Here is a 14,983-nt window from a genome sequence, read left to right as displayed (position 1 = left end):
ACTTATGGCTCCAGAGCTGCAGGTTGCAGACCCCTGGACAGGCAAATAAAATCCCCTTAAAATGTATGAAGTTTTATAGCATCAACTTGAAAATGTAAAAAAGTTAAAGGGCTATGAAGGATTTTTGCAAGGCTCTGGATGTAATAGAGTAAATAGGTCTAGCATGGACAAATAATTAAGAGCTAAATAAGGCATTGGAAATGCCATGCAGTCAATAAATTTAGGGTTAGGGTTAGGAAAACAAACAGTGAGGAAAAATGCTGAGCTCACTGGCTGCATTCCTCTGCTGCTTTGGCAGGTAGGAATCAATCAGTTATGGGAAAATCAAAGTGTTTCTCAACTGAAACACACCAGCTGCAAAAGGATAACACACCAGACCTCCTGATGATACATTGCTGAACAGAAAACAGACCCGTCACACATTCAGCATGTGTCACACAGCTCTGAAACAAAGAGTGCCAAGGGATTTCTTTGGCTTGACAGGCTGGCTGTTTTGCCGTGGCACAGATGACACTTTAAGCAACACTGTCACCTCTGAGGAAACTGAAATGACCTCTGCGGCTCAGCTCATGTGAGAGGAGATGTTTCGAGCTGCTATCAGAGGCGGCAGCACAGCTTAAGACAGGACAAGAGAGGAGCGGGGAGGAGAAGGGTGGGACACAGCACTCTTTTGGTCTTTTAAATCAAGTCAAAAGACAACACTGTGGAAGCCTTTCTGTTCTGAGTTGGACCTCAGCCACAGAAAGTTAAGGAAGGGGTTTCCTGGGTTTGACATGAAAATGCTTACCTTGAGCTCTGTGCTTGGGGCTTGTTTTTAGAGAAACCTGACCTATGAAGGACACACACACACACGCACGCATTCATACTCAACCACAAATGGAGAAGCTCAAATTGGCATGTCGTCATCCAAGGTGGAATTGGAGGGGGAAAGTTGTCTTCAATTCACCAAATTGATAAAAACTAACATGAATGAATAACTTAGCAAAAGTGCATTCTGTTCTCCTGGAAATGTAAGCGTAACTTTCTTCACTTCTTCAACCCCCAACGCCACCACTGGCCATACCAAACAATAAATCACTGATGATCCCAAAGGCGTCACTCACACATTGACCTCACAGTAAGCAAATGGAAAGCACTTGATGACCACACACTGTTTTTTTTTTTTCACCAAAACACTGACATTAGGACTACCGACTGCACCACCTCTCTGCAATTAACATACATAACATGCTGTAATGGATGCAGCATATATGACGCGTAACTTTAAATCACATCTCACTGAATTTTTGTTGCCTTTATATGAAACAAAAAACTCAAGCCCAATGAAGCACAATAAAAGCAAAGATTGCTTTTAAAAAATTGGCTAAAATGTTGCTTTCTCAAATAGACACAGTGTCTTACCAAAAGTCTTGGTAATGAACGGTTTTCCAGGGTTACTAAGTCTGCTAGCCTGTCTCTGTAGCTTCATTTTTAAGGGTTTTGACACTCTGCAAAGCAAACTTCTCATATGTACCTTGGTGTGTAAACCAAAGACTGGTCATCAAAACACAAAGTACTGTGATCACAAAAAAAAGAGACACCAAAATCACATTTATACGCAATGAAGAAACCTCACCGTTGGTGGAACCATCCTTACCTAAATCTGTCGTGCCAATATCAAGAAGAAAAAAAACAGAAATATTTCTGTGAACCATCCAGACCTCATTAAAGTTATTACCATTTTTAGATCAAATGTCTTTTATGAAGCCTTTACACTTCAAAAAGCAGTCCTTAAGTCTTCTATCTCTTACATAAGCATCAAAAACATTGTTCCTACAAATGCCATATTCACTATATTCATTTTTAAAATGGCAAACAACATAAAGAAGAACGCCTGGCTTTGAACTCTGGGTGAGAAACGTTTGCCTACCTGCCTGCTGCCCCTCCCTCAGCTGAATCTTGGCTTCCCGTCTCACTGGGAGTGCTCACTGATTTAGAGGGCGACACAGGTGTAGGAACTAAGGGACAAGGTAACAAAAACCATCTTGTTTTTAAAGCATGCATAAGACAAAGCACAGGATTTTGTCAAAGCAAAAACATATAGCTCATAATGCGAACAGAGGCCCAGGTGCACTGCAGGATTTTTGCTTTGTTTCTCATCAATCTGTTGTTTTACACGACTTAAAAATAACTAGAGCTAAAAATAAATAAATAGCGACCCACTTTAGAGGAGTTTACGGTGTTGTTGCAATCCTGGACCACTAGAGAACAGCACTCTTTAAGGAGCTGATAAACACTTCTAGGAGGATTCAAAGCCTCATTTTTAACAGCGGAAATGAACAATGCAACATAAGCACGGACCTGCACATTGAATTTTCCATGAGAACTTAATTACAATTGAAGGAATGTTCTTAAATGTTTTGCTTGTAAAAGAGAATATGATGTACCTAGCGGAGGTTCGGGGGAGATGCCAATACTCTGTAGCAGGGCCTCGGTCTCCCTGCGCTTGCGGTCCAGGTCTGAATCTTCTGGCGTCACCTCTGTTTTCTGCTGGCTGTCTGACTTCTCCACCCAGGGAAGCATATAGAGGGAGAACTCAGAGGCTTTTTTTTTTTTCAAAGATTCATGGCACACATTTTTCACAACTTCACCTCCTGCAGTTTTTCATGTCTGACAAAAAGCATAACATAAATTTATGTGCTACTTCCTTTACCTCTTTCTTCTTCCTCTCCTCCTCCTTTCTTTTCTTCTCCTCCCTGATCTGGGCGAGGCGCTGCTTTTTGCGCTCCAGCTCTGCCTTCAGGTCACTTTTGTCTGACATGGTGTCCTGGAGGCCTTTCGGGATCGATAAACCACAAATGACAGTGAAACAGCACGCAGTCGCCTGATATGTCGTCCCCTAATAAATGACACACCACAGAAGAAGAGCTTCTCTCCAGAAAGCAAGTCTGACTGTTCACAGCCGGGTGTGTCAGACACATTTCCTTACAACCCCACTGAAAACTGAGAGCATTGATTAAAACGTATCAAAACAATAACGAGAAGAAAAAAAAAGCATCAAGCCAAATATTTCAACATGAGGATGTATCAAATGTAATCATAACCTTATTCTCATGTCAAAACCTGACAATTTTGAGCTCAATGCAAAAACATTCAATATAAATGAATAGAAATGTATCAAAGAATATTGGCATAAATCTAACCCAGGTCACTGAGACAATATGAAAGAATGTGAATTTGTGTGCTTTGTCACTGAACGCTGTTAAGCTAGAAATTAGAGCACATTCGCACAAACCTGTAAATATGAGAGCCTTTTATTGTGACGTCGACTACAAAAAAAAAAAAAACACAACTTCCAGCGCTGAAAATGAAACAAAAAGCTTCAATATGTCGCATATGCGGCCATATTACGGTGTCATACCTTATCCACTTGTAGGGCTAATGATGTGTCACGGGCAAAGATGCTGTCTCACTGCTGTATCTCGATTTAAAAATAAATAAATAAATAAATACAAAAATCAACACATCTTCTGTCGGGTTGCTTCCAGTCTCTTTGTATCAAAGGCCTCTCTGGTACTAGAGGACGGTTCGTTTGGGTCTCAGTAAGCGAGTAAGTGAAAATGGGTTATTGTAGCTGGAAGCAGGTGCCCGGCACGCCGATACATCCTCGGGAAGGAGCGACGAGCGGAGTGATGCTGAAGAGGAAGAGAGGAAATCCCTCCTCCTCCTCGTCTTGGGGAGGCGCTGTCATCAGCAACGCCGCCATCTTGAGGCCGCCTGAAGAAGAGCCATTGCAACACTGGGAAGATGTTGACTGAGCTGCTTTACTTTTTTTTTTTTGTTTGTTTTTGTTGTTTTTTTTACAAAAATTGATTTATTTGCTTACTTAAAATAAGAAACATGACACAAAACGTGTTAGAGGGAGCTCTTGCAAAGATGATGAGATAATATCTTGAGATAATACTTGTGTAAAAAACAGCATGAATACAGCAAGACAGTTTGCTGATGTAAGTTTAAAGACCATTATGCATTACAAGATCAGACAACTGGAACAATTGGGACTGCAAGCTCGAAATGACAACGCTTAACTTTGACATGTTTTCGTTGGCGAAACCTCGTTTTTGTTGGTGTCCCACATCTATTATCATATTGCCGTACAAATGTTGAAGATGGAAGACCCTTATAATGTTTTCTTGAGAATTATGCGGGAAAGCATCTTCTGATTTATTTGGTTCATGTTTCTTGTGAAGTATGAAACGTCCTGACCAGAACGAATGTTGCTCTTACCACTGTGAAAACAATTTTCTCTGTTCTGGTGCATGTTATGCTTCAGATTCTCTTTTGTTGTAAAAAGTCATCAAGATCAATCAGGTTTCCTAAAAAAAAAAAAAAAGAAAGAAAGAGTTCTCACCTCTTATTTTGAATAAATATAAATTTTCATTTGCTTTAATTTAGACGTGTAGAAATGACATAAGAATTATATCAGAGGAAAGTTTTAGTCAAGTATTGATTTAAAGATATGCCTTATCATAGAGGAAAGGAAACTTCAGAGAAGGTTTTTGCATGACTCTAACAATTTACTTAATTACAGCCCAGGCTACTTCCAATTTATTATTTCATTTGAACTCGGGGTGCAACCAGGAAAATGCGTTTGATGCTACAAAAATGATGGCAGTGACTCAAAACTGTAAACACGGGGATGTTTGATGACTGGTCGGTAGGTGATGCTCACATAAAGAGGTCTGTCATTGTCCAGCTCTTCTAGCCAATGGGCGCTGAGCTCCGCCCAGAATGAAGAACCCCTGAGCGCTGATTGGTTGGTTTCAACGTCAGTCTTACGTCTTCCCCTGGCAGACAACAACATACCCCGTGCTTCAATGCTAGTTGAATTCAAAGGGCGCAAATGTGGAAGGAAACCGCCGGAGAAAAACACATGAAGGATGATGTGAAGTATTTCACTGGTGTGACACCGAGTTATTGCCCTGTTGGCTAAAAAAAAAATCGTTAAACTGGATTGTGCTGGAGGCAGAAAGGACGGCTTGTCCCTGATACACTGCTAGCATTTGGGGTTTACTGAAGAGGAGGAAAAATGAGGTTCGCCCAGTTTTTGTTGAAAAACGGCTCGTTAGCTGGGATACCGAAACAAGTGGAGAGGTTTTCCAAGTTTTCGCCTTCCCCATTATCCATGAAGCAGTTCATTGACTTCGGTAAGAGCTCCTGGCTGATGTAGATAGAGCTATATGCTGCACGTACATACTGTACATTCACTCTGCTATTACGCAATTGGCGTGACTTATTGTCTAATTTAGAAAAGTCCAGGTCATGTCCAGATAACTGCAGACTGCATTCTTGTCGAGGAAACTTCCAGATAATTCATACAAACATCATTTATTTGTAAAAGTGTATTTTTTTAGTTTTCTGTACCATTTGCTTTTTTTTTCTTGCTTTGTTGTAATTGTTGTTGATGTCGCTCATGTGACCACAGGCTCTGCTAATGCATGTGAGAAGACCTCCTTTGTGTTCCTGCGACAGGAGCTTCCTGTCAGGCTGGCCAACATCATGAAGGAAATTGATTACCTCCCTGACAAGCTCCTCAGTACTCCATCTGTAAAGCTCCTGACAAGCTGGTAGGATACCTGGACTTCTTTTAGATTCTCTGTGCTGAACAGAAAGCCAAACCTCAGCCAGTTGTTCCCATCATCCTAAGTTCATGCCAATGGGGGACTTTCCTTCCAGTACCAAAATCCTCTTATAATTTCACCATACAAAAAAAAAATCTTCCTTGTATTTAATCCTTTCAAAGTAACAAACCTATTGCCATCTTTATATTTAATGATCTTCACTTTAATTAGACATGGAGATTAGGTTACATCCAAACTACAGCAAACCTATAAAATATTGATGGATGAGTCAATAGGTTTTTCTATGTACTGGATTGTTATTCTAATTTGAACTAAATATTTTCTTAGTTTAGTGAAAAGTGGAATAATAGCATATGAAAAAAATTGTAATTCAAGTCTTTTTCCTCAATTAAATTATTTTGAAGATCTCTAGTATCTAGCTGTACAATCTAAAATAAAATGGTATGGCAGACCATGTGCTAAAAATGTTGGAGAAGTCTTGAAATTTGAATCTTGCCTTTAAATGAACTTGAGAGTGAATACATTCCTTTGTTTTGCTTTGGACACAGAAAACATTTTTAAATGAATATTGTTTTGCTACTCATGAGTAGCAAAAATGATCAGAACGACATTTTGTTTCAGTGTTTGGTTTGAGGCTGTTTGACCCAGAAATGCCTGAAAGTAATAGTTTCCAGCAACAGGTGATCGTTCCTGCATGTGTCTGGGGGTATTTTAAGTCAATTTGGCTGAGCAAAACCACTGATGTATGCATGCATGTGTGTGTGGGAAAGGATTTTTTTCCTCATTGTTATCAGAAATTGTGAAATTATGTTAATTGTGTTTAAAATCCACTGTTTATGTTCCACATTTTGTCTAAGTTCTGTATAAAAAAGTATTCATTCTCATGTTGGAAGTTACTTTTCAAAGTTCACAATCATTGCTGGTCACCAACTCAGCATTCTCTATTTGCTGACAGTCTTACTGTGGAAGAAATAAAATGCGTACTGTTTGTATTTGTACTTGACGCCGTGAAGCGTTAGCTGGGGGCAGCTCTCCACACGTGTATCTTATCTACAGGATTTCACTGTTTACATAACAGCGTAAGAGCCACAGACACAAACATTTAAATGCTCTGTCAAATCTTTTGTTTCTGCATAACTGAAGAGCTCAGTGGCTTCTCTGTGAAGCCAAAATACATTTATGTTTCATGTTATACTTGTGTCCATTCTAGCAGATATCTGGCTGTTCACATAAATAATTTTTTTTACAACCCGAAGGTGACTTGAGGGACAGGCTTGGTGTATAGAAAGCACATGCAGTGACACAGTGAGTCACCTCTCACCCAGATTTCTTTTTTTTTTTTATGCACTGACACAGCGTAAGAGAGTGTGAGCTCAGCACTCAGGCCTTCTTGTTCTCCTGGCCTGCACACACAGTCCCGCACATGACAGGCAGTTATTGTTAATGAAGAAATAGCAAAGTCCGTTCAGTGTGATGTATAAAGTTTTGAAAAAGAATAGATATTCTTCTGCCGTTTGCATTCCTGGTCACAAAACATCACCCTGTATTTATGCTGTTTTTTTTTCTTTCCTTTTTGTGTCCTACAGGTATTCACAGAGTTTGATGGAGCTTGTTGACTTTTTAGAAAAAGATCCAGACGATAAGGATGTCTTAAAAAAGTAAGCCATTATATTAGACATCCCACTATATGTTTGTGATTGTACTTTAGGTTTTCTTTTGTCATCATATAGTTTAACTACAAACCTCAGGTAAATTACACAAACTCAAGAGACAAGACAAGAGACAATATTTTCCATTATCTATTGTCAAAATAATGATGATAAAAAGATGAAGGCGTTTTTGCCAATATGTATTACTGTCAGACTGCAGTCACACAAACATTGCAATTACTATCTGTCAGACTGTTTTTTTAGACTTTTATATAAATGTTACTAACAAAGCATTAACATATAATTTTAATTTTGTATTTTGTAAAGCTTACTGGTTCACCACTTTAGGTGTTTCCTTTCAATGAGTCAAAACTGAGGGTTTAACAAGATAAAATAATGTGGAAAGAAAAAAATAATAATAAAAAAGTTGGAGAACTACTGCTTATTTTTACCTTAAGAGGTAAAAACTGCCAATAAAAGAATCAAAACATAAAAAAAATAACCAATCACTAATTATTGAATAGGCTACTTAAGGACAAGAAGTGCAAAAGCTTACAAACATTGTAATTAATAATATTTTTAATTTATTTCTTCTCTTATAGAGCCAAAAGTGGAAAATAGTAAAAATAATCCCATCAATACTTTTACATTTCTGCGATGTACAAACATAATTTTGATAAAGATAAACTATACGCTAAATGCCCATCATTAGATGGGAACATCTACCTTCATAATGAAATTTTGAATGTATATATGCATTGTGAATTTTAAAACTTCAAGATTGAGAAATCATATTCACGTGGAATTTTGGCACGCAAATGATTAGGAAACCTGGGAAGTGAATGAATGCAATGATAGGCAGCTGAGGGTATAAGGATCCATTACTTTTTGTTTCGTAATTCCGGCTTTAAAAGTAAGGTTTCTAACTATTATTTAATTAGCAAGTTTCAAATGAAAACAAATACGTGATTGACTCAGTTTGGCATGATAACATCAATAAAACAAATATTTCTGATGAGGTGAACCCAACGAAGCATTATTAACTTTTTGTTCCCTCTTACCTGCAGCTTCACACAGATTCTAGTGAACGTCCGTAACCGGCACAACAACGTGGTACCCACCATGGCTCAGGGTGTGTTGGAGTTCAAGGAGGCGTTCGGCGTGGACCCCGTCACCAACCAGAATGTCCAGTACTTCCTGGACCGCTTCTACATGAGCCGCATCTCCACACGCATGCTCATGAACCAGCACAGTCAGTATTGCACTCTTGTAATAACTGTGAGTTAATCAACACAGATGCTAACACGTAGCAAGTAGCAATTCATGTCAGTAATGGGGCCCTTGTAAATGAAGATAAGTTGTTACCATATTATGTTTTACGTATTTAATTTAACCGTTCCTTGTGAGCTTTAGTCTTTTAGCCAATAAAAGCATAAAGTACAATAAAAGTCTATGCAAAAAACTAAAAGTAGTTTCATTGTTGATATGAAAATTTGCATGACGCTTTAACACGTTGATGTTGCTATGATGACTGAGATTCAAAATAACGGAAATCTTGTACATTGATAAACCTGTAACGGATGGGCCTGGACTGGACTAGAGCATCAGAATCAGCTCATCACAAATGCACTCCGCACTTTTCAGTGTTTTAAAATAACCTCCTATTTCTTTCGTTTCTCAAGGTGCAGGCGTTGAAGTCTAGTTTTAATGTAGCAAAATGTGAAAAAGTTCACAATGCACATCAACTTTAATTCCCTCACATGTACCTCGGACAGAACATGTGAGTCACTTCAAACATGTTTGTTTCATGTTTCCCGTAGCATTAATCTTCGATGGCAGCGTTAACCCAGCCCATCCCAAACATATCGGCAGCATCGACCCCAGCTGTGACGTGGTGGAGGTCGTAAAAGGTAATAAGTGATCCTGACCTACTCTAGGTAAACAAAAACAGTCTGTTTTCACCAGCCCTTGTTTGACCTCATTATATCTTACTATGTGACAGTATGTACTTTAAGCAGAAAGTGGTGTCATCATGGTGTGTATGGTGGGAACTGGTTGTAAAACTCAGCTTGATTTAAAGCGGAACTCACAATATACGCAAGGTGGATCTGTCCTAGGAGTCAGGTAAAATATGTTACACCATTTAATGTGATAAGACAATAAATATCCAACCATTCAATATGAATTTTTTTTAAAATTTTTTTTAGCAATGATTTATGTAAAATAATCAATATGAAGAAATGGTAATAGTTAATCTGATAAATCCCTCAAAAATAATTATGGGTTAGATTTAAATCACTCAGTTGATGTCAGCAAAAAACCTAATTAATTAAATGTCCAAAAATTCCCGTTTTTTTTTTTTAATAAGAATGAAGTCCGCAAAAGACTCCCATATCCTCAAAAAAGAAAACAAAGTCCTGGAAGTATTTCTCCGTTTTAATCCAAAGTCCCAATCCAAACTGAAAAGTCGTCAAAAACCCCCAAAAAGATGAGAAAAAAGAGTGGCACCACCAAAAATCTCCAAAAAGAAAAGTAAAGTCCAGCTCTCACCGGGAGCGTCTTTCTTTCCCCTCGGTGGCGTCCTCTCGCACCAGGCGGCGTTTGCTGGGTGCAAACTCTGATCCAGTTTCTAAATGCTCGATCTGCGGTGCTGGGGCGAACTTTGATCAAACTTGTTTTAAACATTCAATCACGTCAAGTCTCCCGCTGCACAGATCTGACGGTGTGCGTCTTCCTCTCCCTTTGCGCCGCTGTGCAGCCATTTTTATCCACTAATTTCACCCTCACCTAAAACCATCATGATATTGCCTAAAATCAGTTTTAAACAGTGGAAATTCTGAATAATTTTAATAATGAAATGATTACTCTTTAATGTATTTATTCAGAAAAAAAAACAGACATGGAGGTTATGATACATGGTCACCGTAACGTCCATGGGACACACACAAAAAAAGAGAGTCTGATTCTCACCGTTTAGCTCAGGTTGACATGTTTGTGGGTGTTTGAAATTCTAGTAAAGCAGTAACAAGGTTTGGTGTTGTGTCACTTCGCAGATGCCTTTGAGACCTCCAAGATGCTGTGTGAGCAGTATTATCTCACCTCTCCTGACATGGAGATAAAGGAGGTCAACTGTAAGTCAAAGGCACTATATACATTCTATTTTTAGCATATAGCTTTGTTTTCTTCAGATTTCTCTTGCAGACCTCACTGTCTCTTTTTCCCTCTCTGTTTTGAAAGCGTTGGTTTTTCTGTCTTTTGCAAGCAGCAGGCTCTCCTCTTTTCTTTTTTTTTGTTACTGTGTCAGGATGTCTGTTTCCTGTCAGCTGACTTTGACAGAAACCACTAGTCAGCGTTTAAATGAACTCTCTTTGAACCATTAATTTTTTATTTTTTTTTAGGATTACTATTGGAAAACTTATATTAGTTGCAAATATCAGCGTCCTACTACAAAACAGCACATTCTAGCATTTTAAATATGTTGATTCGACATGTTGGGGTGATTTGTGCTACAAAACCTATTTTATCCTAGCATAGAGCAGAACAAGTAGTACTAAAATAATTATGTTTGTGCGCACTCCCAACTGGGACTATTAGTAGGTTTTACTGTACCTAACCTGTGATAAAGTAAGACTCTGCTCTTGTTTTGTGCTTTGCAAGGCCCAAATATCATGCATGTCCCTTCCAATCTGCAACACCTGATGCAACAGAACACCCAGCAGAAAAACATTCTATTTTAACGTACACTGATTAAGCATAATGCTGTGTCCACTGACGTATGATTTGAATAGAACCATTATCTCCCCGTCGTGGTATCTGTTGGATGTATTTGGGGGCAAGGGAACATTCGAGCTTTAAAGTTGATGTCAAAAGTCGGAGGTCGTGGATGTGTTGCTGTGGTTTGTGAATGGACAGCACGGCACACCTTCAGAGTCCATGCTCCTCGACAGAACAAGGCTTTTTAGGCAGGAATAGGGGGACCAACACAAGATAAGCAGATGGTCATAATGTTGCGCCTGAATTGTGTAATTTAGAAAGCGGGGGGAAAACAAGCAAACAGACCCAAGACTTATGAAGAAGATGTACCATTAAATTCAGTAATACGAGTGCTGTTTTCCAAGGAGATTTATTATCTGTAATTTATCCATCTACTAAATCTGACTCATCAATTATTATTATTATAATTAGATGCAACTAAACTGTGTGGAATTTGACTATTTGATTGGATTGTAGGTGAATTTTGTAGACTGATTTTTGACTAAATGTTAATGTAAAACAACACAGTACAAGATTAAATAAGCTCTAGTTAAATGTGAATTTGTGCTGTTCTCCATGTAATACTGTATGCTGTGAATTGTCTCACAGCCAAAAGCCCAGGCCAGCCCATCCACATCGTATATGTTCCTTCGCATCTCTACCACATGCTGTTTGAACTCTTCAAGGTACATCGCCTGAATTACGGAAAAACTCTCCCCCGAGTTTTTCTGTCGTTTCTCATCATTTTCTTCCTTCAGAACGCCATGAGAGCCACCGTGGAGACACACGAGACGAGCCCGTCGTTGCCCCCGATTAAAGTCCGTGTTTCATTGGGCATTGAGGACCTTACTATCAAGGTATAAAATTGATTATTAAACTAGAACTGTTCACACAGATTAGTAGGCATAGAAAACATGGTTCCAAATGGAAACATTTCATGTCTTTGTATGTCAGATGTCGGATAAAGGTGGCGGAGTCCCCTTGAGGAAGATCGAACGTCTTTTCAGCTACATGTACACCACGGCTCCCAGTCCCGTCCATGTAGACATGTCCAGAAACGCTCCGCTGGTAAGATTAAATGTGCCTCTCTTGCTTTAGACAATTTTTTTACAATCTTAATATTCAAGTGTAATTTTTTTATTTTGTTTTGGAGAAGGGGCGGCACAGTCGTGCAGTAGGTAGCGCTGTTTCCTTGCAGCAAGAAGGTTCTGGGTTTAATTCCCGGAGTCTTTCTTCATGGAGTTTGCATGTTCTCCTTGTGCATGCATAGGTTCTCTCCAGGTGCTCCATCTTCCTCCCACAGTCCAAAAACATGACTGTCACGTTAATTGGTCGCTCTAAAATTCTCCCTAGGTGTGAGTGTGTGTGCAGAGTTGTTTGTCATGTCTGTCTCTGTGTTGCCCTGCGACGGACTGTCAACCTGCCCAGGGTGACCCCACCTCTCGCCCGAAACGCTGGAGATAGGCACCAGCACCTCCCGACCCCACTAGGGACAAGAGTGTTTTGGAGAACTCTTACTTTAATTTTAAGCTCCGAATAAAAGTGAAATAATATGCAGCGTTCTGAAAGACAAACATTCTTTTACACAATCAAACATAGTTGCAAAGTCAGCAGATTGCACAGCGAAGGAATGCAGTCAGCCACATGTTGTTGGGTTTAAGCTGCAATCAGAAGAGAAAGTATTAAGTTATTAAGAGGTACCTTCCTGTTTTTGTTTCCTTCCTGCCTCCAGGCTGGTTTTGGTTATGGTCTTCCCATCTCTCGCCTTTATGCTAAGTACTTCCAGGGAGACCTGCAGCTCTACTCCATGGAGGGCTACGGCACTTCAGCTGTCATATATTTAAAGGTGAGAACAGATCAGTTTACAGCAACACTTTGAAGCTATAAATATACTTACGTAAATTACCAAAACACAAAGTCGATCTGCATCTGATAAATGTCAGACTGATATTGGATATGCCTCGAAAATATTTTCTTCTTTATCATCGTATTTCATAAATTTAAGATCAACTGAAGCAGTGTTGCATTGGGCTGTTTCATTATTTTTTTTTCCTTAAGGTGTTTGATCTATATTTTAAATATAGATCAAACAAAACTGAACTGAAATAAAAGTGCATAAGTATCTAAAAATAATCAGATTTCAAAGCAAATTAGGAAGTAACCGGGATTTCATTGTTAGATATGTCAACTCGAAATTGGGTCCAGAGAGTAATTATTCATTTTCTGACGTTTCCGACCAGGCCCTGTCCTCAGAGTCAGTGGAGAGACTTCCTGTTTTCAACAAGTCAGCCCTGCGGCACTACCAGTCCAGCATAGAGGCAGACGACTGGTGCATGCCCAGCAAGGAGCCAAAGAAACTGGGCAAGTACGAGAGGACCCAGTGATGGCGGAGCCAAGAGGAAGTGGAACTGTTTGAATGAAAGTGTAAAAACAAACAAAAGAAAAAGCAAAGTTATGGAACCCTGTGAAGAGACGATGAAGCTATCATGTGACCGAACTTGGATTTCTCTGTATGAAATGTGGGATCTTCTCCCAGACAAGAAAGCTTCTGGAGAGCTGTGATGAGAAATTTCCTTTCATTGAGAAATGGTAAACATAGAAACACATTTCAGACCAGCTTAACCTCACAAAACCTCATACACCACTTATAAGTCTATTTGTTGCTGCTTATGGAAGATGATAAAGAAAAAAAAAAAAAGCTAAGAGTTTAATTTCTTTCATGCCTCAGTCAGTAGATTCAAGCGCTAAACCTGAAGTGTTTTCACATGCAAACACTAAGAAACTTTAGGAGATTTATGTTCACAAGTATTCCCACTGTTAACTTTTACTGTCACAGGCGATCATTGCTCCAGATTCCTCATGCACTGATCTTCCAGATGTTTTACTTCAGTGTTAGAAGGAAGAAAAATCTCAGCATGGATTCCAGAGGAAACTTCACTCCTTCTAATGTTTCTCTTAACATTTTATAACCAAGGTGCACGTGTGAACATGACAGTTATTACTCAAATCGGAGACTGATACACGAGCCTCGGTTACTGATCCTGCATAAGGTGTTTGTGTCTGGGAAAGCCTCGCTGAAGCCAGCCAGCGTGGGATCACTCAGGTCAAACATGATGAGTGTAGCAAAAGGGAGCAAAGTCTGTTTTTAACCCTCCAACTTGCTTAATTCACTCAACTAAAACATTTCTTAGTGATGTTTAAGATGATTTTAGTAGATTGTTTTTAGCTAGGAAATTATGAACTTCTTACTGTAGCATCGAGTCCTTGCATGCTGCACCTTAAAGTTTCGACTGCAACCGCTGCCGGGTTCACTTTGGTCTGAACTAAACAGATGTTTGTCTTTCTCAGTATCTCCTAAAAATAACTGCCAAAACTTGCATAACAGGTTTCAGCATATTCCTGTTTTTTTACTATGTTATCAACCCAAGTGTTTTGTAACGATGCGTGAGTTTTGTCATCCATTTTCTATTTTAAAACGCTGAATACAGAAGACAAGCCAATTAAACTTCATGCTAACGCTCGCTTCTTCTTTTTCTGTTTCATGCCAGTGACACATTTTCTTAAACGATTAAAAGAAACTTGATACTGGAGTGCGGCGCTGAAGTGTGCTTAATAAGCACATGCTTTCTAGAGAACATTTTGTTTAAGGCAGACAAATAGCTGCCATTTTAAAGATATTATAATAATAATGCAAGTTTGTGGTTAAAAAAAATTTATATTATAATATTTTGCTCCTGAAGTAAGACAGAGACAATATTTCAGTAAGAAAAAAGCCATCATAGAGAAACTGTTTCTAAGTTTCTCTATGCATAAGACCAACAAAAAGCAGTGCAGAGATTTTTATTTATATTTAAAGGCTTTGACTGGACCGTTACAACATGAAAATCCTTTGACTTGAGTCAGCCCTTTTCACCGCTGGCTGTATGTTCAGTCCTTCAGAACGGTGATCCACTCTCTCAA

At 39.0% G+C, this 14,983-nt stretch overlaps 2 protein-coding genes across 4 annotated transcripts in view; one reads left to right on the top strand and one right to left on the bottom strand.

Moving 5' to 3' along the window:
• The window catches only part of LOC129378489 (cytoplasmic dynein 1 intermediate chain 1), a 59,097-nt gene extending 55,429 nt beyond the window's left edge, over positions 1 to 3,668 (bottom strand). Inside the window, exons 1-6 of one of the 3 annotated variants that reach the window (XM_055058781.1) lie at positions 3,401 to 3,668; positions 2,693 to 2,814; positions 2,427 to 2,544; positions 1,910 to 1,997; positions 1,637 to 1,642; positions 788 to 829 (exon numbers count right to left, since the gene is read on the bottom strand). In XM_055058781.1, the coding sequence (XP_054914756.1) occupies positions 788 to 829; positions 1,637 to 1,642; positions 1,910 to 1,997; positions 2,427 to 2,544; positions 2,693 to 2,800 (362 nt within the window). In that variant the 5' untranslated portion in view covers positions 2,801 to 2,814; positions 3,401 to 3,668. The remainder of the gene's footprint in view (positions 1 to 787; positions 830 to 1,636; positions 1,643 to 1,909; positions 1,998 to 2,426; positions 2,545 to 2,692; positions 2,815 to 3,400) is intronic. The other 2 variants (XM_055058779.1, XM_055058780.1) reach the window with 2 other exon arrangements.
• Positions 3,669 to 4,810: 1,142 nt separating this feature from the next.
• pdk4 (pyruvate dehydrogenase kinase, isozyme 4) lies at positions 4,811 to 14,544 on the top strand. Its single transcript, XM_055058867.1, has 11 exons — positions 4,811 to 5,186; positions 5,465 to 5,606; positions 7,208 to 7,279; positions 8,338 to 8,522; positions 9,091 to 9,180; positions 10,324 to 10,401; positions 11,633 to 11,709; positions 11,782 to 11,880; positions 11,978 to 12,091; positions 12,756 to 12,869; positions 13,264 to 14,544. Exons 1-11 carry the CDS (start codon positions 5,069 to 5,071, stop codon positions 13,405 to 13,407), a joined length of 1,233 nt encoding a protein of 410 aa, XP_054914842.1. The 5' UTR covers positions 4,811 to 5,068; the 3' UTR covers positions 13,408 to 14,544.
• Positions 14,545 to 14,983: the final 439 nt, after the last annotated feature.

Source organism: Poeciliopsis prolifica, unplaced genomic scaffold (genome assembly GCF_027474105.1).
Source record: "Poeciliopsis prolifica strain line A6 unplaced genomic scaffold, Auburn_PproV2 SCAFFOLD052, whole genome shotgun sequence".
In the NCBI taxonomy this organism is placed as follows: domain Eukaryota; kingdom Metazoa; phylum Chordata; class Actinopteri; order Cyprinodontiformes; family Poeciliidae; genus Poeciliopsis; species Poeciliopsis prolifica.
This window is presented reverse-complemented; position numbering and strand designations above follow the sequence as displayed.